Source organism: Jaculus jaculus, chromosome 12 (genome assembly GCF_020740685.1).
Source record: "Jaculus jaculus isolate mJacJac1 chromosome 12, mJacJac1.mat.Y.cur, whole genome shotgun sequence".
Classification (NCBI taxonomy): domain Eukaryota; kingdom Metazoa; phylum Chordata; class Mammalia; order Rodentia; family Dipodidae; genus Jaculus; species Jaculus jaculus.
The window spans coordinates 16816047-16839393 of NC_059113.1; the positions used below are offsets into that span (position 1 = coordinate 16816047).

Sequence of the window (23347 nt, forward strand, 5' to 3'; positions counted from 1 at the left end):
CCACTCCATGTGGCTGGGATGAGCAACCAAACCAGGCACAGTTTAGGGAAGGAAGGGATTTATTTAACATTTACAGATCCAGGGGGGTGGGAAATTCCATCGATGCCAGAAGCTGCTTCCATACATCCAGACAGAGAGAATTCAGAGCCACCTCCTTGTGACACCTTGTGGCTGGACCCCAGGACCTGCCTGTCGGTGACACCTCCTCCAGCCAGGCAAGCTGGAGTCAAACTTTAACGAAACACCTGAGTCTGTGGGGGGCATACATTCAAACGACCACACAGGCCTCAAGGCGTTTTTACTCTGGCAGGATTTCTCAGTTCGTTTCTTTTTGTCTCAGTAGCGAATCTTCTTCTTCAAACCGTCTCTTGGGCACATGGGAAACACAAAACAACTTGGGTTCATCAGCACAGACTTATTTCATAGTCTAACATTGTTACTGTTTTACTCATAGACTGGTGATAAGCTATGGGGAGGCCATTTTCATGAAATCGGGCTGTAATGGATGGCAGTCACATCAGTGGTTATACAATGCTGAGAAATGCATTTGATAACAATAAATGATCACAAACAGTATTTTTTAAATTTATTTTTGAAGCAGGGTCTCACTGTATCCCAAGCTGACCTGGATCTCACTCTGTAGTCCAGGTTGACTTTGAACTCTCAGTGATCCTCCTCAATCAGCCTCCCCAGTATTGGGATTCAAGGCGTGTATTACTATGCCTGGCTGAAATAGTAGTTTTTTTAAAATATTTATTTTTAGAGAGACAGATAGAATGAGTGTGCCAGGCCTCTAGCCATTGCAAATGAACTCCAGATGCATGCATCCCTTTGTGCATCTGGCTTATGTGGCTACTGGGGAATTGGACCTGGGTCCTTAGGCTTTGCAGGCAAATGCCTTCACCACTAAGCTATCTCTCCAGCCTTCAGATAGTACTTTAAAAAAAAACATTTTTTCTTTTTGTTTTGTTTTTGAGTTAGGGTTCTTATTTTAGCCCGGGCTGACCTGGAATTCACTATGTAGTCTCAGGGTGGCCTTGAACTCATGGTGATCCTCCTACCTCTGCCTCCCTGAGTGCTGGGATGAAAGGTGTGCACCACCATGCCTGGCTCTTAAAAATGTTTTTTAATTGACAACTTTCATACATAAACACAGTGTACTTTGATCATATTCCCCTCCCATCATCTTCCTTTGCACTCCTCACACATCCCCCATCACTGAACCCCTTCTTTCCAGATAGCCCCTCCTCTATTCTGATGTCGTCACTTCTTTTGACCTCCCATTTCTTATGCAGGCCACACCAGCCACTGTGAAGTCACGAGTTCCTTGGCATTCCTTCCCTTCCTTTGGCCCTTACATTCCTTCTACCACTTTTTCTGAAATGGTCCCTGAGCCTTGGAGGCTGTGATAGAGATGTCTCAGTGCTGGACACTCCACTGTCACCTTCTCAGCACTTTGGTGAGTTTTGAGTCTCCCCATGGGTCACCGCCATCTGAAAAGAGAAGCTTCTCTAACCAAAATGAGAGTAGCATTAATATATGGCGAACGGTGCTTTAAAAATGCTTTTATTATAACCTCAGGATCTTCCTCAGTCAAACTTATCCACAATCAGAAGACTGGGTCATTGTTTCCAGGTCAAATCCCTGGCACTCAGCAACTTCCCAAATACCTATCCCCAACGAGGAAGGCAGTGAAGGCCCACATTTATTTTCAAGAAAAGCTGAAGTGGCTCCTAAAATGCCAAGGCATCACACTGGCCTGGGAGGTGACATCTCTACTCACTTCTGCACATCTGGAAGATTGGTCAGGAGAGCATGCACAGGGCTGACAACCAGAATTACAAAAGTACCAAGATCCTCACCACCTCAAGGCATCAGGCTATCAGATCCTAATGGTGACCCATTTTCAGATAAAGGACGAGATTTCCAGAAAGACTAAGCCACTTGTTAATAATATATACAAGCCTCCCATAAGGCTGTACCTGACCTGTGGCAGAACTCTGGCTAGCATATAGCTAAATAGCACTTGTTTACGATGTCCTATGCATGTGGCCTAGCATACACAGCCTGATTTAAACACCCATGGGACGCTACAACTTTTGGCGTCTATGTACAATTTCAGGAAGCACGCCACTATCAGCAGAAGTTCTGTTCCAAGGTCGGCATCAAATGGGTCAGTCTGGAAACAAAAACAAACTGTGAGCATGGACATACATATTCTTGGTCGTCAATACACTTGAGACTACCTGCTACTTAAAATGTAAAGAGCTTGCCGGGCATGGTGGTGCACACCTTTAATCCCAGCACTCGAGAGGCTGAGGTAGGAAGATCTCTGTGAATCCAAGGCCAGTCTGAAACTACATAGTGAATTCTAGGTCAGCGTGGGCTACAGCAAGGCCTTACCTCAACAAACCAAATAAAATAAAATAAAAATGAAGATCTTAAAATAAACATTTTGGCTGGATAAGGCTTGGTGGTTAAGGCACTTGGCCTGCAAAGCCACAGGACCCAGATTCAATTCCCCAGGACCCATGCAAGCCAGATGCATAAAGTGGCACATGCATCTAGAGTTTATTTACAGTGGCTAAAGGCCCTGGTGCACCCATTCTCTCTCTATCTGCCTCTCTCTCTCAAATAAATAAGTTAAAATTAGAAAGGGGTTTTTTTTTTTTTGTTTGTTTTTTTGTTTATTGACGTAGGTTCTCACTCTAACCTGGGAATTCACTATGCAGTCTCAAGGTGACCTTGAACTCACTGCAATCTTCCTACCTCTGCCTCCCAAGTGCTGGGATCAAAGGCATGTGTCACCATGCCCAGCTCAAAAGTGTATTTAAATGTTTTTTATTTTTAATTTTTTAAAATGTATTTGAGACCGACAGAGAGAGAAAGAGGCAGATACACAGAGAAAGAATGGGTGTGCTAGGGCCTCCAGCCACTGCAGACGAACTCCAGATGCATGCGCCACCCTGTGCATCTGGCTTACGTGGGTCCTGGGGAATCGAGCCTCAAACTGGGGTCCTCAGGCTTCATAGGCAAGTGCTCAGCATCTAAGCCATCTCTCCAGCCCCTCAAAAGTGCATTTACAAAACAAAACAAAACAACTTGTTCTGATGCCCACTCTGTCCTTGAGCAACTCTCTGTGGCCAGGCACCTCTTGGAGTCAGACTAGGCCACTCACCTGTGTGTTCAGAACTCAACCCAGCAGCCGGTTCTGGAACCATCTACACGATACGATACCTAGCAGGCAGGTGGGCACTTTGAAGGTGAGAAGAAACCTAACTTAATGGTGGCAATGGTCCCACCCATGTGGCCCAGCCTTCGTGCTGAGCTGTGAACTTACCTGCACACACAGGCAAGGCCACCCTGTTAGGGACAGAGCTGCTAAACGCTAGGCCGGGGCTGGAGCTCCCCGTTTCCCCCTTTAGAGTTTGGAATCTGCTGATGTGAGATAAGAAGTCTCACAATAAGCCAAGCCAGTTTGTCTTCCAAACATACTGCAGAAGCAACTGTTTGGTTTTTTTTTTTTCCCCCTATTTTTAGTATTATTTGTGTGTGTATGTATGGGTTTATTTTTTTTTCCCACTATTTTTAGTATTATTTGTGTGTGTATATATGGGTGCAGTGCTCATGTGGAGGCCAGAGGCCAACCTCTGGGAGTCTCCTCTCTGCTTCTGCTGTCCCTGCTACGGCTGGAGACCTAGCAGACTTTCCTAGCGGCTCCTCCCGCGGCCGTGCATGCATTGGGATGCTGCCCCTTTGCACCAGGCTTTACGTGGGCTTCGGATATCAAGTTTGCGAGTTCTCGAAGGCCCACTCTCAAGCAAGGGCCTTTAACTGCTCAGCCCTCGCCCCAGCTCCTAGAACCTTTTTATTCTCCCTCCTATTACCAATTCATCCTTTTTTTGGTTTGGGTAAACTATGATGTGCTTGGGGGTATTTTTGTAGATTAACCTGTTATTTATTAACAATCTCTTTAGAGTCTACACATCTACAGGTATTTTTGTCTTAGAAAGAAAAACAGACCGGGCTCTCTACTGGCTGGACACCCCTGTAATCCCAGCACTCGGGAGGTAGGATTGCAAGTTCAAGGCCAGTTTGGGCTACAGAGTGAAACCCTATCACATGCACGCATGCACACAGAGACTTGGCTACGGTGCCCTAATTTCAATTCTATACACTAAAGAAAAATGCACGGTAGATGGCTTAGCCTGGTCAAGGGGATGTCCCCAGGCCCCGCGGGAGTGCGTGGGTGGTGGCGGGGGGGGGGGGGGGGGCGGTCTCCCAGCTGGTGCTCAGTTGCCCTCCCTGTCTTCTGGCTCCTCTCTGTTCTCACGTTCAAAGGCGGCTTCTTCCTCCTCCTCTTCCCGGATCACCTTCATCAGCTCCAGGAAGGTGGGAGGCGGGCGCTGATCCTTCAGCTCCCTCAGCCGGCACCACAGCACCTCGGCGAGGTTGGCCCCGGCCATGACCTGCTCCAGCCGCACCTGGTCGGCGATGTTCCTGGGGATGGCCCGTTTCTCCACGGCTCGCCGGAGCAGGGTTTCCAGCCGAAGCACGTAGGCCGACACCTTCTCTCCCTCCTCCTGATAGGTCTTCAGGCACCTCACCTGCGAGGTCCTGCGGCTCTCCAGGCTCCCAAACACCTGCTGGAAGGCCTCTAGACACTCGGGCACGCTGATGGAGGGATTGTCCGACTGCAGTATGCGCATGAGGTCCAGGGCAGGGCCACGCAGGCTGTCCATGAGCCACCTTTTCTTTTCTGCTTCAGGGATCGGCCACTCCGTGGCTATCTCAATAGCCTGTTCCAACCAGACCTCAAAGGGCTCCTCCTCCGGGGCAGGTGCGGTGCTCCCGGAGAACACTCTTAGCTTGCGGTACCTCAGGGGCATCAGAGGCCGCGGGGCGTTGGCCATCGCCTGCACCACCAAGTGGGCCATTAACTCCGGGGACAGACAGGGCGTGGAGTTTGGAGTCACTCCTTCGTGCCCAAGGGCTCGCAACATCCCCGAGATGGTCTGCCCCTCTTTTTCTAGAAAGAGGTTCAGTCTTTCAAGAAACTCAGTGTTCTGGTTAGGGGTTTTAAAGATCACTTTCCAGACACCCCCCTTTCCCTGCACCTCACTGGGGATCGCCGAGACATCCGTGTCCTCCAGCAGCTCTAATAAGACAGCACTGCTGTTGTCCTGCTTCCGGAGTATCTTGCCCAGCTGCCTGTAGCTGACCACACCCTTCAGTGCCTCCTGTAAGACGGCCTGGATCTCGGCCTCACCACAGTCCACTGGTATGCCCATCACCATCAGAGACTTCTGGTCATCCACACTCATGATCCTGCACCAGTCCTCCAACAGTGCCACCGCCATGGCCCTAAATCCGGAGCCCTGTCACTCTAGAAGCGCGCAGCCGGGGTGCAGGTCCTCACCGACTGAGCAGTGACCGTATCTGGGATGGGCTCCTGCGCTTAGCCCCGGCCCCCGGGTCACTCCACAGACAAACACACCAGTACCTTGTTTCTGGCCAGTGGCAAGAACTGAGCTCTTCCAGTTCAGATTTCAGACCTACCGCTGGGTACCAGATGGTGGATGGATGGATGCCCCCCCCCCGCCCCGCCCCGAGGTGGAAGGGTGCGTCTCAGTCGCGACAGCGGTGGCCCGGTAGGTCCGTAATCCTGTCACCACCACCGCTTTTCTTCATGAAGTTCTCAGGCTTCCCCCACCATCTCCTGGTTTCTCCCTAGTCAACAGCGGGGCGTGACCTTCCACTCAGGAGCACGGCAGGGCGGAAATGACTGCTGGGAAAACAAGACACTTTTACAACGCAGCTAGCCGCTTCTGCGTGCTCTAGCTTGGGAAGGAGCTTGGGATGGACGAGGTGAGGGGCTGTGGCTCACACTACACCTGTGTCTACCCCACTCTGCAAGATCTCTTACTAAAAAGGGATCCCCTTCCTGAATCCAGTCTCCCCACCTTACGCTCATCAGACAGGCTGATTAATGTCCGCTGCCCCAGCTGTGGGCGGACTAAAGATCTTCACCATATGAAAGGTGAACTTAGGAGTTGTAGCTAAATACCTGCTGATGTGTTCTGGAATGTCCTGTGAGAATTAAGGAGCTCATCTATTCAGCGTCTAGCTCAAGGGAGATGTCACCCACCTTTTCATAGAATGTTGCGAGTGACCAACCAAGCCAAGCTGCCTGTCACACGCACAAGCAGGAATAACATGTTTTTATATGTCCAATTAATATCCAGTAATGAAAATTAGTGCACTTACTACAACATAACAATTCAGTAAATAATGAAAAAATGTCAATTTCTCATAATTTAATGAAATATTCCAAGTGAGATAGAATCACTCACTCCACTAGTTTGAACAACAACAAAAAACCCCAACCAAACAAACAAAACAGGGAAGGTGGCTCAGCTGAGAAGTGCCTGCTGTGGAAATGTGAGGACCTAGGCTTGGGTCCCCAGCAGCCATGTAAACGCATAGATGCCAGGCACGGTGGGGGCATGCCTGCAATCTCAGCACCGGAAGGTTGGAGGCAGGAGGACCCCTGGGGCTGGCCAGCTGGCTAGCCTAGCCTGATGAGTGACCTCTGGGTTCAGCGAGAGGCCTCGTATCAATCAATGACGTGAAAGGTGGAAATATATGAGGACAACCCTGGGCCTCCACAAGCACAAATGTCCATGTGCACCTGTGTGCACATGTGTGCCCGCTCACACGTGGATACGCGTGCCCGCACTACACACACAGCTCCCACATGTGGATACGCGTGCCCACACTACACACACAAATCCAAACGGGTCAGGTGTGGTGATGCTACTAGCTTGGGAGGCTGAGACGGGAGGATTCTAAGTGTGGGACCAGTCTAGGCTACCTAGAGAGGCCCTGACTCAAAAAGAAAGAAGGAAAGAAATAAAGGAAGAAAGGGTGCTTGAGAGATGGCTGACAGGCTAAGGCACTTGCCTGTGAAGTCTAAGGACCCAGGTTCAATTCCCTAGAACCCACGTAAGCCAGATGCACAGGGTGCATGCATCTGGAATTTATTTGTAGTGGCTGGAGGTCCTAGCACACCCATTCTCTGTCTAATGAATAAACAAAAATTTTTAAAAAAATTAAAAAGGAAAGAAATGTGCCTGGTGTGGCGGTGCATGCCTTTGATGCCAGCACTTGGGAGAGGTAGGAGGATTGCTGTGAGTTTGAGGCCACCCTAAGACTACATAGTAAATTCCAGGTCAGCCTGGGCTAGAGTGAGACCCTACCTCAAAAAACCAAAAAAAAAAAAAAAAAAAAAAAAAGGAAAGAAAGACATAAATGAACAAAAATGCAGCTGAGAATCATTAACATGAGTGTAACAATGAGAAAAATAAGTTAAGTTGGAATTCTGAATGAATTCCTTTTGTTACGTCTTGTGACAGTTTGCAAATACACAAGGGAATGCTTCTTGGCTACAAATGGCAAGTTACTAAACTGTCTTTCTTTGTGGCATTTGAACAAGAGTGGATCATACAAAAAGGCAAAAAAAAAAAAAAAAAAAAAAAAAAAAGGCCAAAGACAGGAAGCACATCAACCAAGGAGCTTGCTGAGGAGAAGTGGGAGACTGGAACGTCTAAGGAAACATCCCTGTGACCGCACGGATGCCTCGCCACCCGGATGTCACCAGGGAGGCACCTTAGGCGACACTGGGTGAGCCTCATCGAGTGGCCCTGTACAAACCAAGGCAGCTATTATGTCACCAAGCCACGTACTTTTATGGGACCACTGAAGTATGTGCATTCTGCTGTTGACTGGTACTTGACTGTAGCTTTGTAGAGTGACCTCTGTAAAGTGTGTGTTAGGAGGCTGCGACCCCTACAGTCTTGGCCTGAAAAATCTCCCATCAGTCTGACCAAGGGCACATGCCACAGATGCTGGCCTGTAGCCATGGCAGTAGTTCTGCTGCAGCAGGCCCTTAGCGACAGTCCTTCCGGGAGGCACTGAGGGCTGCATCCCTGTGTCAGAGCCTGTCCTGGTGGGGAACAGACCTGAGACTCCAGACCTCTAGTTCTAAAAGCCGGGCGGTGAAGTTTCTTCCCACTGGAGTATAAAGGAATCAGACATGTGCAAAGGCTTTGAAGGGGCTGGGGATGTGGCTTAGTGCACGCACAGTCTTACACGCACAGAGCCCCGGGTTCAAGCCCGCACAAGTCTAGCATGATGGCTCAAAATTTTTATCCCAGCGCTAGGGAAGTGAAGGCAGGAGGACCGGAGGTTCCAGGTCATTGTTGGCCACCTAGTGAGGCCAGCCCAAGCTACACAGCACGCTGCCACACAAAACAAGCACAAGGGCATCGAACGCCTGGGAGGAAACTAAGGGGCTATGCTAAAATCAGGCTAGCTTTCCACTGAGTGCACTCAAGCCTGACCCAGCCACAGTGGAACTCCAGTACAAAGACCTCCAGTGAAACGATGATATACAATGAGGCCACAGTGGAAATATTTGGATATGGAAAAATGCGAGAACATTACATTTTCCCCCCTCACATCAAATGGGAGGGAACAGCATAGTCCGTGTGGTGGAAGACCCCACTGGGATTGCTGGATGTTTTACATGGGTGCACGCATGACCTCGGGCCCAATGCCTCCATAGCTCTAAACCTTCATTGGAAGGCGGGGATGGTGGACTTCACGGGGCTGCGAGGTGTGGGAAGCATATGCGGCTGCTTTGAGGTCCAGAGCCCCCCGCCCCCAGTCAGGGTTGGATTCTGTCAGCCCCTCTAGTGTGGGGAGGGGCGTGTTCAAACCATGCCTCCATTCATCAAGCTATCTCCAGCAGCTGGGTTGGGCTTCATATCCACATTTAATCCTTCCCGGGCCGCCGGCTGACAATGGGACTGAATTCTCGGTCACTCCACCGTGGAGAGACCTCCCTGCAGTCTGCTTTTCAGACTAAACCCTCCCTGCTTACCGAGCATGCCCAGACCTCGCTCCCAAGCTGCCCAAACCTGAGCGTCCAGGTTTCCGTCTCTGTGTCCAGACAGGCGGTGCTGAAATGGACCAGAAACGGACCGTGGAGACGGGGGTTAGCAGCGAGGCGCCCGGCGGATGTCAGAAGGCCGCTGGAAGCGATCTGCGTGTACTCCCCGAGCCCCCCAACACTCCCACTCCCGTACAAATCCATGGCACTCTTTTCCAGCTCCTACTCTCCCTCTAATACCCCTTTTGGAAAGGGTGTTCGAGCCACTTAACTACCCAGGCAAGTGGCATCTGGCCACCCCGGAAAGCCCGCGGCCATGGCGCAGTGCGCAACGGGGGCGGGGGAGCTAGGCGGGGCGCCCTGGAAGCTGGGAGAGTCTCAAGTGGGCGTCAATCTCCTTAGTTCCCCCCCCCCCATCTTTTTTGTTGCTGCTGGTGGTGACCGGGGAGAGAGAGAGAGAGAAAGAGAGATACAGAGGGAGAGAGAAGAGGAGAGGAGAGGATGGGGTGGTAGATATCAGGTCCCTCCTTCTAGGTTTCTTCACGCGGCAGTGGTCTACCTAAGGTACCCGAGAAGAGTATGCACCTTCCTAAGTTGTGGCGCAGGGTTTTGCTTCATTCTCCCATAAACCACAGGCCTGAACCTCAATCTCTCTCGTCTCTCTCTTTTCTACCCCCTCACTACGGCCCTCTGCATTTCTCCCCGCCATGTTGTGCGCCCCACCCCCAACCCCGGCGGATGCGCCCAGCGAGAACATTCTCGTCTCACGCTCTGCGCCCCTCTCCACCCCAGGGAACCTTCCTTAAGCCACGGATTGAAAGCTTTGGTGTCCCGCGCTCGGCGGCCCCTTCCACCCGTCCCCTCCCCCACCCCACCCCACCCCGGGTGTCCCGCGGCCTGCCAGCTCGATCCCCTTCCCTGTCACCCGGGGTCGGGGTGGGGTTGGGGGGAGGAGAGGTGGGGGAGCGGGGAGTGCCGGGTCCCCTGTGGGGGCTGCTCCAGACTCACCGTGGCGCGCAGAGCGGTCAGCGGACCCGCCGCCGCGCATCCATTTAACCGGTGGTCTGGACGCTTCACTTCCGGAGCGCGGGCTCCGGGGTGCACCGCCCTTCCCCTGGTGCCCGGGTCCCCCCCCCCGACAACTCCCGGCCAGCCGCCCGGCCCCGCCCCGCCCCGCCGCCCCTCCCCTTCCCTCCTCTCCCGGCGCTGCCGGGAACTGGCATCCTCCTGCCGCAGCGGCTGCGCGCCCAGAACCAACTTTGCAGCTCGCGGGAGCTGGCGCGGCAGCGGCGGGGGGCGTGGGCAGGGAGGGAGGGAGAAAGCGGGGTCAGGGGGAGGGACCGTGAGGGGTGGGTCGCCCGCTCGCCAGCCCTCCATCCTTTCTGTGCACCTTGCGGTAAGGCAGAGCGAGGGCAGCCGCGGCAGCAGCCGGGGAGGGGGGTGGGGGCTCGTGCACGCCCAGGCGAGCGAGGCTTAGGGACCCGCGGACGGACGGACGGACGGACGGACGGAGTGGACCCTCCCCTAGAGCCATGGCCGAGAGAAAGCAATCCGGCAAGGCAGCCGAGGACGAAGAGGTCCCTGCCTTTTTTAAAAACCTCGGTTCGGGCAGCCCCAAGCCCCGGCAGAAATTCTGTGGCATGTTTTGCCCGGTGGAAGGGTCTTCGGAGAACAAGACCATCGACTTCGATTCTCTGTCGGTGGGTCGGGGCTCGGGGCAGGTAGTGGCTCAGCAGAGGGATGTCGCCCACTTGGGCCCGGATCCGCACCGGCAGAGCCGGCGTGCGGGTGGAGAGCCATCTGTTGAGTCCGGACGCAAGGTGGAGATTCGTCGAGCCTCGGGCAAGGAAGCCCTTCAAAATATCTACGACCAGGTTGGTATGGGGTGGGGTTGGGGAGGGGTTGCTGGGGGTGGAGACGGAGGATGGGGCGCGGGGATCGCCCCTCTCTATTCCCCACCCCCCTCCTTTTTCCACCTCGCCGAGGACCTAGCGTGTCAGCGTGGCCGCCCGCGCGCCCCGCCCGCAGCGCTGCCTCCCGCATCTGCACGCGCACCGCGCCCTGCCCGCCCCTTCTCCGCGCAGGGTGCGGCGAGCCCGGGGCGCAGCGGTGGGCGGCGGTGCGTCCACAAAGGCTGCCCACATCTGCCTGGGCCTGGGAGGTGGGCCACGGGCTTAAAGGACCAGCTGATCTCTGGCTGGCGGAGGTGTGTGTGTGTGGCTGGGGGGGGGGGGGAGCGGCTCGCGTGGCGATTGGGGTGGACCACCGTGCCATTCTTCTCAAATCCTCCCGAGGCGGGCGGCAGCCGGTGGCAGCTGGGGCCGGTGCCCCACCCTTTTTTCCCTACAGCTGGGAAGGCGCAGTGGAGGATTGGAGTGAAGAAGGTTCGCGGACTCCCCGGGAGGGTGAGGGTGAGGGTCAGGAGGGGTAGGGGCTCTGACAGCCACTCTGGGTCGCAAGGCCTCCCGGGGTCCTGAGCTTGGAGGTCAGGACCATGGTCAGCGCTCTCCCTGCCCCGCCCGGGAGCATCTCAGCATCCATCCTTGGACTCCGGTTCTCCGCGTGTGAAGAGCCAGGGAGGCCGAGGACGGCCAGGCTCCTACGAAGCCCGTGTGGAGAACAAAGTTCTGCTAAGTGTCTCAAGGGCTTTCCTGAGCGGTCCCCAGCACTACCTGGGAGGGACTTTGGGGGTGGGGACAAAGTGGATTAGGCTCAAAGGGTCAAAAAGAAGAGAGAAAATAAAGGGGTGTGTGTGGGGAGGGGGAGACTTGCTCTTGAAGACTGCACTCCTTGTAGTGTGTTAATGGCGAGACAAAGAAGGCTAGCATGGTTCACCTTGATTTTTAGAAAATGTTCAACGCTGTCCAGCAAATATGAAGTGGATATTTAAAGCACTCCCATCTTTTCACACACGTGTCTCTCTTTTCCAGGATGACCATTTTTACTTGAGGTGTCATATATATATATATATTTTTTTTCCCCCCCACAGCTTTTAATTTCTCAGCTGATCATTAACAGTGCCAAATGTCTTACTTTTGTTTGCTGTTTCTCTCCCACGCCCATGGCGAAGATGAAAAAAAAAAAATCAATGCAGGATTCTTTATTGAATCTCAGTGTGCCTCACCTCCTAGGGCAGGGAGAAGGTTAGTCCTAAGAAGTTCAAGGGGCTTCGAATGGGAGGGTTTCTGGAGAAGCCAGGGGTGGTCTACATAGCTCGGGGCGGTGTGGTCAGGGCAAACAGCACAGAGCAGCCGTGGGGAGAGTGGCTGTGGCCGCACTTCGCTCTTCTCCTAAGCCGTCCGCTGCCCCGGCTGCTGACTTTCCTAGGACCAAGTCTAGGGAAAGTACCCCTCTTCCTGTCATTTCAGAAAGGTGGAGCAGTCAGTCACTTTGGTTACAGACGCCCTGTCCTCTGATTTTTCACACAGAGGCGTGAGTGTCTCATATCCCTATTTCACTAGGAGGCAGCCAGAAGGATCCAGTTTTTTTTTTTTTTTTAAACTTGCTTTGTTCCAAGTGAACAGACAATTGAAGTAAAAGACTCTCCTTCCTTGCTCCCTCCCTCCGTGCCTCCCTCCCTCCATCCCTCCCTTCCTCCGTCTTCTTTCCCTTCCTTCCTCCCCTCCTCTCATCTTCCCTCTCTTTCTCCCTCTTCCTCCTTTCTCCTTTCCTTCCTTCCTTTTCCCTGCCTCCTTGTCTCCCTCCCTCCTTTCTTCTTTTCTGCCTGCTTGTTTTCCTCCTTCTCCTCTTCCCTCCCCCCTCTTTCCTTTGCCTCTTACTCTGAGGACCCACCCTAGGGTCTTGCACATGCTGAGCACTGAGCTCCATCCCCAGTCCAAAAATTTCCTACACTATACCTCATATTGAAAATTGGATGTGCCTGTGAAATGCTTCCCTATGTGAATACATTGAATGAGGGTTAAGATCATGTAACACCAAGGTTGTGTGAACAGTCTCGAGTAAGACACGTTGTTCTGGTGATTCCAATACTTTGGACAAAGTAGAAAACACATCTGGGGAAATCAATAAAGAGACCTGGTAAAACAGAGGTTAGGAGTGGCCATCTTATCATGATGCCAGAAAATTCAAACTCTCGGGAGCTGGAACAATGGCTTAGTGGTTCAGGCACTTGCCTGCCAAGCCTAGAGACCCAAGTTTGATTCCCCAGAACCCTCATAAGCCAGACGCACAAGGCGGCGCATGCGTCTGGAGTTCGTTTGCAGTGGCACCCGTTCTCATTCTTTCTCGGGGCTGGGGAGATGACTCAGTGCGTAAGAGCACTTGCTGCTCAAACACGAGGACCCGAGTTTTCTTGCCAGCACCCGTGTAAAAGCTGGGTGTGGCCACACGTGCCTGTAACCGCCGTGCTGAGAGGGGCAAACACAAGAGAGTTGCTGGGGCTCCGCTGGTCATGTAGTCTGACCAGAACGTGACAACTCCAGGTTCAGTGAGAGACTCCATCTCAAGGAAGTAAGCAGAAGACAGCAGAGGAGGACACTTGATGGTCCTCTCTGGTCTCCATGTGCATTCACACAAGGAGTATGCGTCTGCACACAAGTGCATACACACACACACATACACACAACACTCACAATCAAGTTTGAAAGGCATAGTTTCGCTGCTTGAATGACACCCTTACTTTTCTGTCTCTTTAGAAGCTTGCTTAAGGGTCTTCACTCGAAATGTAATAGAAATTTTCAATTGCAAACTGAGGGCAGATGGAGGGAGATTTGATGAGAAAAACACCAGCCAGGACCCAAGGTGGTTTTAGCCTCTGGGCTTCAATTGCCTGACTGCTGACCACAGAGTCCAGCTGGGCCTTACTGCAGCCCTTCCTGCTTCATCATATGGAATCCAGCTTTTTCACATAAGATGTGTTTCCACGGGATTCTGTTTCATGCTTAGGGACATTTGCCTGCATTGGCCCTTATGTTTGAATATTAATTTTTTTTTAAAAAATGTTTTATTTATTTATTTGCAAGCAGAGAGAGAATGGGCATGCCGGGACCTGTAGCCACTACAAAAAAACTCCAGAATCGTGTGCCACCTTGTGCATCTGGCTTATGTGGGTTGTAGGGAATTGAACATAGGTCACTAGGCTATGGAGGCATTCAAGCCATCTCTCCAGCCATATTTGAAGTTTTCATGTCTACATAAGAGGGCAAGGGTATTAGGGATGTGTGCATACATATATGTCTAACAATGGTGATTTCTTTTCTTTTCTTTTTGGTTTTTCAAGGTAAGGTCTCTAGCCCAGGCTGACCTGGAATTCACTATGTGGTCTCAGGGTGGCTTGAACTCACTGCCATTCTACCTTTGCTTTCCAAGTGCTGGGATTAACGGCATGCACCACCACCACCCGGTCACAATGGTGATTTCTGGAAGCATGCTTGGGCTCCCTCTTGGCTCATTAGCTCCTGAGTAGGGTGGCTGCAGCTTCTCAGTGCATTCCTCTTGAAGAAAGAGAAAGCTGAGTGGGTGCTGGGGACTCTGACTCATGATGTCCCCGTTCATCCCCCCATCTGTATTTGTGGTATTAAGAATGGTCGAGGGGAAGGCTGAAGAGATGGCTTAGCAGTTAAGGCACTTATCTGCGAAGCCTAAGAACCCATGTTCCATTCCCCAGGACCCATGTAAACCAGGCTGCATGCATCTGCATTCGTTGGCAGTGTCTAGAGACCCATTCTCTCTCTCTCTCTCTCTCTCTCTCTCTCTCTCTCTCTTTTTCTCCCTCTCTTTCTAATAAGGATGGTCAGACAGTTGGGAGCTGGAGATTCAGACGTTCAAGGTCATTTTCAGCTACATAGAGAGTTCAAGGGCAGCTCGTGTCTCAGAAAAAAGAATGGCCAGAGTGGCTTTGCTCGCCTGCCACATGAGGGGTCTGCTCTTCTATGAAGGCCTGGGAAGGCGTGGAACAAGCTTCCTCAGCCATGCGGCTCATGGGGGATGAGCGGCTGGTGGACACATTCGCAGGGACTAGTGAAGTAGGCGGCAGAGTGCAGAGGCTGAGGCCATGGTTTGATTCCTGCTGTCAGGTTTTGGTGATGGGAAAGGAAAGCTACAATTTTTTTTCTTCTTGAGGTAGGGTCTCAACTCTAGCTCAGGATGACCTGGAATTCACTATGTAGTCTCAGGCTGGTCTCCAACTCACAACAATCCTCCTACCTCTGCCTCCCTGAGCACTGAGGATTAAAGGTGTGCACCACCACACCTGTTGGGGGAGGAATATGGGTGGGCCAGGGCCTCCAGCTGCTGCAACTCCAGATGCATGCACCACCTTGTGCATATGGCTTTACGTGGGTACTGGGGAATTGAACCCCGGTCGTTAGGCTTTGCAAGCAAGTGCCTTAACTGTTGAGCCATCTCTCCAGCCTGAAAGCTTCTATCTTGTCACCTCTTTTGCATGTGTGACCTGCAGAAGGCCACTTTGTGCTTCAGTGATTCACACCTGTGAAGACCTTGAGCCTCTTGGGACAGAGTTTTGTTGGCACTTTTGCCCACCTGACATCACTATAGTAAGACACCAAGGCAGGCTACTTACGAAGTGAAGAGAGGTTTGTTTGCTGCATGGTTCTGGGAGTTTAGGTTTAAGATCAAGTGACCTCATGGGTTTGGCTCTTTGATGATGGGCCACAATGTGGAAAAGGAGATAAATAGATGATAGATAGATAGATAGATACATGGAGATCTGGTCACATCCTGAGCATACCATGGAGAGAGTGAGAGGGGAAAAACAGGAATATATATATATTTTTTGGTTTTTCTAGGTAGGGTTTCACTCTAGCTCAGGCTGACTTGGAATTCGCTAAATCTCAGGGTGTCCTAGAATTCAGTGATCCTCCTACCTCTGCCTCCTGAGTGCTGGGATTAAAGGCATGCGCCACCATGCCAGGCGGAAAACAGAAATCTTATAATCCATTTATTTATTTTAAAATGCTTTTTAATTTTTATTATTTATTTATTTGAGAGAGGGAGATGAGAGAGAGAGAGAGAGAGAAAGGGAAAATGGACACACCAAGGTCTCCAGCCACTGCAAACGAACTCCAGATGCATGTGTCATCTTGTGCATCTGGTTTATGTGGGTCCTGGGGAATTGAATCTCGATCCTTTGGCTTTGTAGGCAAGTTCCTTAACCACTAGACCATTTCCCCAGCCCATATACATTTATTTAAAAAACCTACTTATTAATTTATTTCAGAGAGAGAGAGAGAGAGGGTGAGAGAGACAGTGAGAGAGCAGAGAGAGACAGACAAACAGACTGACAGAATTGGTGTGCCAGAGCCTCCAGCCACTGTAATTGAATTCCAGATGTATGCGCCACCTAGGGCACATGTGTGACCTTGCATGCTTGTGTCACATTGCATCTGGCTTACATGGCACCTCGAGAGTCAAACATGGGTTCTTAGGCTTTGCAGACACGTGTCTTAACTGCTAAGCCATCTCTTTAGAGCCTCATAATCCCTTTTGAGCGCCTATCCCAATGACTGATGACCGGAGGACTGCCCACCAAGCTCCACCTCTTAGCAGTCCACAACACCTCCCAGATCTGTTACTCTGGAGACCAAGCCTTTGGAGGACGCTCAACAGCTAAATCCTGGCATTGGGCCCACTTGTCCCTTGCCAGTGAACATGACTCTGCTCTTCCTCCCAGGACTTCCCTCCTTTCTGTTGGAGACATGGCTAGAATCAGCTGCTCAGCGTAGAGACTGGGTGAGGGGCACACCCTCCCAGGGGGCTCCTCTAGCCACAAACGACCCACCAGGCTAGAGTGGCAGGGAAGTGATTCTCCCCTGTTCCAGGGCAGTGTCAGCTAGTGGGTTTGAATGTGTCCCCAGCGATGTGTGTTGGACATTTCAACCCCAGTGCCGTGTGTGGGGAGGCAGGGCCTCATGGGAAGAGCTCCGTTCTCATGCGTGGTGAGAGCTGCGGACTGGAGGCTCTGGGTTCCATCTCTTCTCCTCATGTAACACCTTCCACCATGTACATCACAGCAAGAACCTCACAGTGCACGGCTTCAGCCTTAGATTTCCCAGCCTCCAGATCTGAGAACCAAACAAACGTCTATTAGTTATATGTTACCCATCTCAAGTTTTCTGTTACAATAGCACAAAATGGACCAAGGCGGTCAGCAAGAGCGTAAAATACTCGCTAATGTTCATTTCCACTCTGTGTTCCTGTCCCCTCTTCCGTGTTCAGCCCAACCCTGAGTGCCCAGAGCCGCATACCACCAACCCTGCCTTGGCCTCCCGGGGTGCCCCTTTGGGATCTCTCTGTCACCGAGAGTCGCTATGATGTTTTGCGCTTTAACGCTAGGTACATTTTCTATCATTTTGTCACCTATATGTTATCATGCTTTTCCGCAATGTGAATTTGTTATTGTTCCAATTTTTGGCATTATTTGAGGCATATCGTGTTTTGCACATATCATGTTCCTTTACCCCTCAATGCCTTGGGGATATATTCTAAGAACAAAGATGTTTTTATATAGGGATTTTCAGATTTAAGATTTAACATTGAACCAATTCTTTCATGTAACCCGATGCGATCTAGCTAATGTGGCAATGTTAGTTATCCCTTCTTTTCATTATTGTATTTTATATTAGAAGTTTCCTTTGCCTCCAAGAGTCTACTCTAGACTCTCAGCATTTCTTTGCTCCTCACTGATTGGGGGTGGGGGGTGGTGGTCAGGTAGAATCTCACTAGCCCAGGGTGACCTGGAACTCACTCTGTAGTCTGAAACTGTCCTCAAACTAAGGAATGTGCCACCATGCCTGGCGAATTGATTTTTTTTGTTGTTGTTCAGAACTTCCTTTGTTAAAATACTTTTATTTATTTGAGAGAGATCGAAACAGAGAGAGAGAAAGAGAGAGAGGGAGGGAGGGGAAGGGAGATTGAGAGAGAGAAGGTAAGAGAATATGGGCACACCAGAGCCTTCTGCTACTGTATACAAACTCCAGACACATGTGCCTCTTTGTGCATGGGTCCTGGGGAACCAAACCCAGGGCAGCAGGCTTTTCAAGCAAATGACTTTAACCATTGATCCCTCTCTCTAGCTGCAGAACTTTCTTTCTTCCTTCCTTCCTTCCTTCCTTCCTTCCTTCCTTTCTTTCTTTCTTTCTTTCTTTCTTTCTTTCTTTCTTTCTTTCTTTCTTTCTTTCTTCCTTTTTTTTTTTTTTTTGGTTTTTTGAGGTAGGGTCTCACTCTGGCTCAGGCTGACCTGGAATTTACTATGTAATCTCAGGGTGGCCTCGAACTCTTGGCGATCCTCCTTCCTCTGCCTCCCGAGTGCTGGGATTAAAGGCGTGCGCCACCACACCCGGCAGAACTTTCTTTTTAAAAAAAAAAAAAACAAAAAACTTTGTTCATTTTTATTTACTCATTTGAGAGTGACAGACAGAGTGAGAAAGGCAGATAGAGAGACAGAGAATGGGCATGTCAGGGCCTCCAGCCACTGCAAAGGAACTCCAGACGCATGCGCCCTCTTGTGCATCTGGCTTATGTGGGTCCTCGGGAATCGAGCCTTGAACTGGGGTCCTTAGGCTTCACAGGCAAGGGCTTAACTGCTAAGCCATCTCTTCAGCCTAGAACTTTATTTCTTTTTTTTTCTTTTCACAATTTTTATTAACATTTTCCATGATTATAAAAAATAACCCATGGTAATACCCTCCCCCCGCATACTTTCCCCTTTGAAATTCCATTCTCCATCATATTACCTCCCCATTTCAATCATTGTACTTACATATATACAATACCAACCTATTAAGTACCCTCCTCCCTTCCTTTTTCTTCCCTTTATATCTCCTTTTTAACTTACTGGCCTCTGCTACTGAGTATTTTCCTTCTCACGCAGAAGCCCAATCATCTGTAGCTAGGATCCACATATGAGAGAGAACATGTGGTGCTTGGCTTTCTGGGCCTGGGTTACCTCACTTAGTATAATCCTTTCCAGGTCCACCCATTTTTCTGCAAATTTCATAACTTCATTTTTCTTTACTACTGAGTAGAACTCCATTGTATAAATGTGCCACATCTTCATTATCCACTCATCAGTTGAGGGACATCTAGGCTGGTTCCATTTCCCAGCTATTATAAATTGAGCAGCAATAAACATGGTTGAGCACGTACTTCTAAGGAAATGAGATGAGTCCTTAGGATATATGCCTAGGAGTGCTATAGCTGGGTCATATGGTAGATCAATCTTTATCTGTTTTAGGAACCTCCACACTGTTTTCCACAATGGCTGGATCAGATTGCATTCCCACCAGCAGTGTAGAAGGGTTCCTCTTTTTCCACATCCTCACCAGCATTTATAATCATTTGTTTTCATGATGGTAGCCAATCTGACAGGAGTAAGATGGAATCTCAATGTAGTTTTAATCTGCATTTCCCTGATGACTAGTGATGTAGAACATTTTTTTTAGATGCTTATATGCCATTCATATTTCTTCCTTTGAGAATGCTCTATTTAGCTCCATAGCACTTTTTTTGATTGGCTTGTTTCTTCCTTATTATTTAACTTTTTGAGTTCTTTGTATATCCTAGATATTAATCCTCTATCAGATATATAGTTGGCGAAGATTTTTTCCCATTCTGTAGGTTGCCTCTTTGCTTTTATCACTGTGTCCTTTGCAGTGCAAAATCTTTGTAATTTCATGAGGTCCCAGTGATTAATTTGTGGTTTTATTGCCTGAGCAATTGGGGTTGTATTCAGAAAGTCTTTTCCAAGACCAATATATTGAAGGGTTTCCCCTACTTTTTCCTCTAGCAGTTTCAGAGTTTCAGGTCTGATGTTAAGGTCTTTAATCCATTTGGACTTAATTCTTGTGCATGGAAAGAGAAGAATCTATTTTCATCCTTCTCCAGATATATATCCAGTTTTCCCAACACCATTTGCTGAAGAGGCTGTCTTTTCTCCAATGAGTATTTTTGGCATTTTTTTTCTTTTTTTGAGGTAGGGTCTTACTCCAGCCCAGGCTGACCTGGAATTCACTATGGAGTCTCAGGGTGGCCTCGAACTCACGGCAGTCCTCCTACCTCTGCCTCCCGAGTGCTGGGATTAAAGGCGTGTGCCACCACGCCCGGCTATTTTTGGTATTTTTATCGAATATCAGGTGGCTATAGCTACCTGGACTTACATCTGGGTCCTCTATTCTGTTCCACTGATCTACATGTCTGTTTTTGTGCCAGTATCACTCTGTTTTTGTTGCAGAACTTTCTTTAAAAATTTTTTTTTAAAATTTATTTTGAAAGATAGAAAGAAAGAAGGAGAGAGAGAAAGAGAGAGAGGTGGGTGTTCCAGGGCCTTTAGCCATTGCAAAGGAATTCCAGAGTCATTTGCCAACATGTGCAGTTTGCTTATGAGGATCCTCAGGAATAGAACCTGGGTTCTTTGCTTTGCAGGCAAGTGCCTTAACCACTAAGCCATCTCTCTAGCACAGATATGTTTTTGTTTTGTTTTATGAGGTAGGGTTTCACTGTAGCCTAGGCTGACCTGGAATTCACTATGTAGTCTCAGGGTGGTCTCAAACTCACAGCGATCTTCTTACCTCTGCCTCTGGAGTGCTGGGATTAAAGGCATGCACCACCACGCCTGGCCTAGAATTTTCTTTTATTTATTTATTTATTTATTTATTTATTTATTTATTTATTTATTTATTTATTGGTTTTTCGAGGTAGGGTCTCACTCTGGTACAGGCTGACCTGGAATTAACTATGTAGTCTCAGGGTGGCCTCGAACTCTCGGTGATCCTCCTACCTCTGCCTCCCAAGTGCTGGGATTAAAGGCGTGCGCCACCACGCCCGGCTCAATTTTTTTTTTTTTTTGAGGTAGGGTCTCACTCTAGCCCAGGCTGACTTGGAATTCACCATGTAGTCTCAGGGTGGCCTCTAACTCACAGCAACACTCTTACTTCTGCTTTCTGAGTGCTGGGGTTAAAGGCGTATGCCACCACGCCTGGCCTAGAATTTTCTTACATGAACATACTGCAAGTTGGTCATGTGCCTGTTGGGTTATGCTCTTATGTTCCCTCCCTCCCACCCCACTCCACTGAAAGGCCTCCTCAGTGGAGTTATAGGTAATCACTGTTGGGTCATGAATGCACTCAATATTCGGGATTTCTGAGAGGGGCAATGTCTCAGAATACACCTTCCCACCCTGAAGCTCTTATAATCTTTTCTCCCCATCTTCTGCAATATTCCCTGAGCCTTGGTTGATTTCCTGCTTTGATGAACAGCTCAGGCTGTTCTGGAATTCACTATGTAGTCTCAGGGTGGCCTTGAACTCATGGCAATCCTCCTACCTCTGCCTCCCGAGTGCTGGGATTAAAGGAGTGCGCCACCATGCTCGGCTTGCTTTGATGAATTTTGAGTCTCTTTCCTGTCAGCTGCCGTTCTCAGACTAGCAGTGGAAGCAGTACTCATATATTTAAGAAAATGTATTTCATGTATAATAAAACAGGTTATGCTCTTTTATTCCCTTGCTTCTGCTCCTGTTCCCTGGGGGCCCTCTTCAGTGGGGCTATAGGATTCACTATGAAGGCCTCAGGCAATCCCTTTGGGGTAATGGGGGGGGGGGGCTGAAGAACTCATATTTACTCCACTGTTTTTTTCTGTAATGTTTCCTGGGCCCTGGCAGACAAGATAGAGATGACTGGCCTCATGCTAGACAGTTGGCATTTCTTTATTTTTTTTAAGTTTTATTTTGATTTATTTCTTTGAGATAGAGAAATAGGCAGATAGAGAGAGGATGAGTGCACCAGCACCTCCAGCCACTGCAAACGAATTCCAGATGTGTGTGCACTCCCTTGTGCATCTGGCTTATGTGGGTCCTGGTGAATTAAACCTGGGTCCTTTGGCTTTTGCTGGCAAGCACCTTAACCACTAAGCAATCTCTCCAGCCTGGCTTTTTTTTTTTTTTTATGTCACACAGATAGGTGTTGTATCTCCCCAGTATTCTGTGCCATCTGTAAAAAAGCAGATTCTCTATCTACGAGTGAGAGCAGTATGGAATAAGGGGAATAAATCTAGACATTTAGAAGACTTTTTGATATGTATAACCTCTTTTTGTTTTTTAAGTCTAAGAACAGTGGAAGCTTCCCTCTAGGGTCTATGATCTCCCAGGCCATGGGCTTAAAAAAAAATTACTTATTTATTTTTATTTTTTGGTTTTTAAAGTAGGGTCTCACTCTAGTCCAGGCTGACCTGGAATTCACTATGTATTTTCAGGGTGGCCTTGAACTCACAGCAACCCTCCTACCTCTGCATCCAGAGAGCTGGGATTAAAGGTGTGCGTCACCACGCCCTGCAGGCCATAGGTTTTTGACTTGGTTCTCAGGGCCAGGTAGGAATTCCCTCTAACTGAGCAGGCTACGTATCCAATCAGAGAGCTGTTGATTACTCCCATAGCCTATGTGCCACTATTGCACCCATGTGTATATGTTGCCTGGCTGGTTGATCTTGTAGCTTGCGGGATCCACTGGCTGGTTCATGCTGTTGGTGACCTTTGTCCTCCAGCAGTTTGCAGAGCCTTTCCAGCTCTGTGAGTTCTAGCCCGCAGGAGCTGGCTTTCTTCTCCGTCCCAGCACAATCTTCCTACGTCCCGTGACTGCAGCCTGTGGTGTCTTTAGCAATAGGGTCTTCCCATTTGGTTCTGGTGGGTAACCGAAGTGCTTTGGCAATGGTCTAAATTGTGTTTGGGGCTTCATGGGCCTTCCAGACCAATTACTGTGGGAGGCAACCAAATTCTAGCGCTGGGATTTATTAGCAACAACCTATGATTTTAGGGTGCCCTCATCAAATCTGTCTCTCTCTTTCCTTTCTAAGTTACTTAGATCTTTTTGTTTGTTTGTTTTTGTTTTTGAGGTAGGGTCTCCCTGTGGCCCAGGCTGACCTGGAATTTAACTATGTAGTCTCAGGGTGGCCTTGAACTCATGATCCTCCTACCTCTACCTCCCAAGTGCTGGGATTAAAGGCATGCACCACCACTCCTGGCTAGATCTTTTAGTTAGCTAACCAAGAGGAGGGTTTCTATGGTGCTGATTCATGCCATTGTTAGTTTTGTGTGTCTCCCTCCCTTACCCAAGTCCCTTCCACCCCTGTGTTCTGTCCCTCCACTTGCCTGTCAAGTATGCCTTCCTCTCGTCCCTCCCTACTTCTCCCTCCTAACCTCCTTCTGGCTTCCTGACCAGCACTAAGGCTCTTCCTGCAACTTACAAGCAAGCCAAATGGTTTCACGTTAGGATCCTCATGTGAGAGCGAATGTTCAGCGTTGGTCTTTCTGGGCCTGTGTAACCTCTCTTAGTATGCTTGATTTTTTTTTCCAAGTCTATTCATTTCCTTGCAAATTTCATTATTTCATGTTTCCTTACTGCTGAGTAGAATCCCATTGTGTATATG

The 23347-nt window shown here is 49.6% G+C and overlaps 2 protein-coding genes across 5 annotated transcripts in view; one reads left to right on the forward strand and one right to left on the reverse strand.

The window, feature by feature from the left end:
• Positions 1 to 1550: 1550 nt before the first annotated feature.
• Pnma2 (PNMA family member 2) lies at positions 1551 to 10081 on the reverse strand. 4 transcript variants are annotated; one of them, XM_004665831.2, is made up of 3 exons: positions 8945 to 9020; positions 4334 to 5788; positions 1551 to 2179 (listed from the first exon to the last, which is right to left on the reverse strand). In XM_004665831.2, the coding sequence occupies exons 2-3, from the start codon at positions 5358 to 5360 to the stop codon at positions 2175 to 2177; spliced, it is 1032 nt and encodes a 343-aa protein (XP_004665888.2). In that variant the 5' UTR covers positions 5361 to 5788; positions 8945 to 9020; the 3' UTR covers positions 1551 to 2174. The 4 variants fall into 4 exon arrangements, with proteins under 4 accessions (XP_004665888.2, XP_044987863.1, XP_044987864.1 ...); XM_045131928.1 differs by lacking the exons at positions 1551 to 2179; positions 8945 to 9020 and adding an exon at positions 9962 to 10081 and having other exon boundaries at positions 3566 to 5788; XM_045131929.1 differs by lacking the exons at positions 1551 to 2179; positions 8945 to 9020 and adding an exon at positions 9962 to 10070 and having other exon boundaries at positions 3566 to 5785.
• A 303-nt stretch (positions 10082 to 10384) lies between these two features.
• Positions 10385 to 23347, forward strand: part of Dpysl2 (dihydropyrimidinase like 2) — a 150672-nt gene continuing 137709 nt past the window's right edge. Inside the window, exon 1 of the mRNA XM_004665832.2 lies at positions 10385 to 10827. Within this exon, the coding sequence (XP_004665889.1) occupies positions 10486 to 10827 (342 nt within the window). The 5' untranslated portion in view covers positions 10385 to 10485. The remainder of the gene's footprint in view (positions 10828 to 23347) is intronic.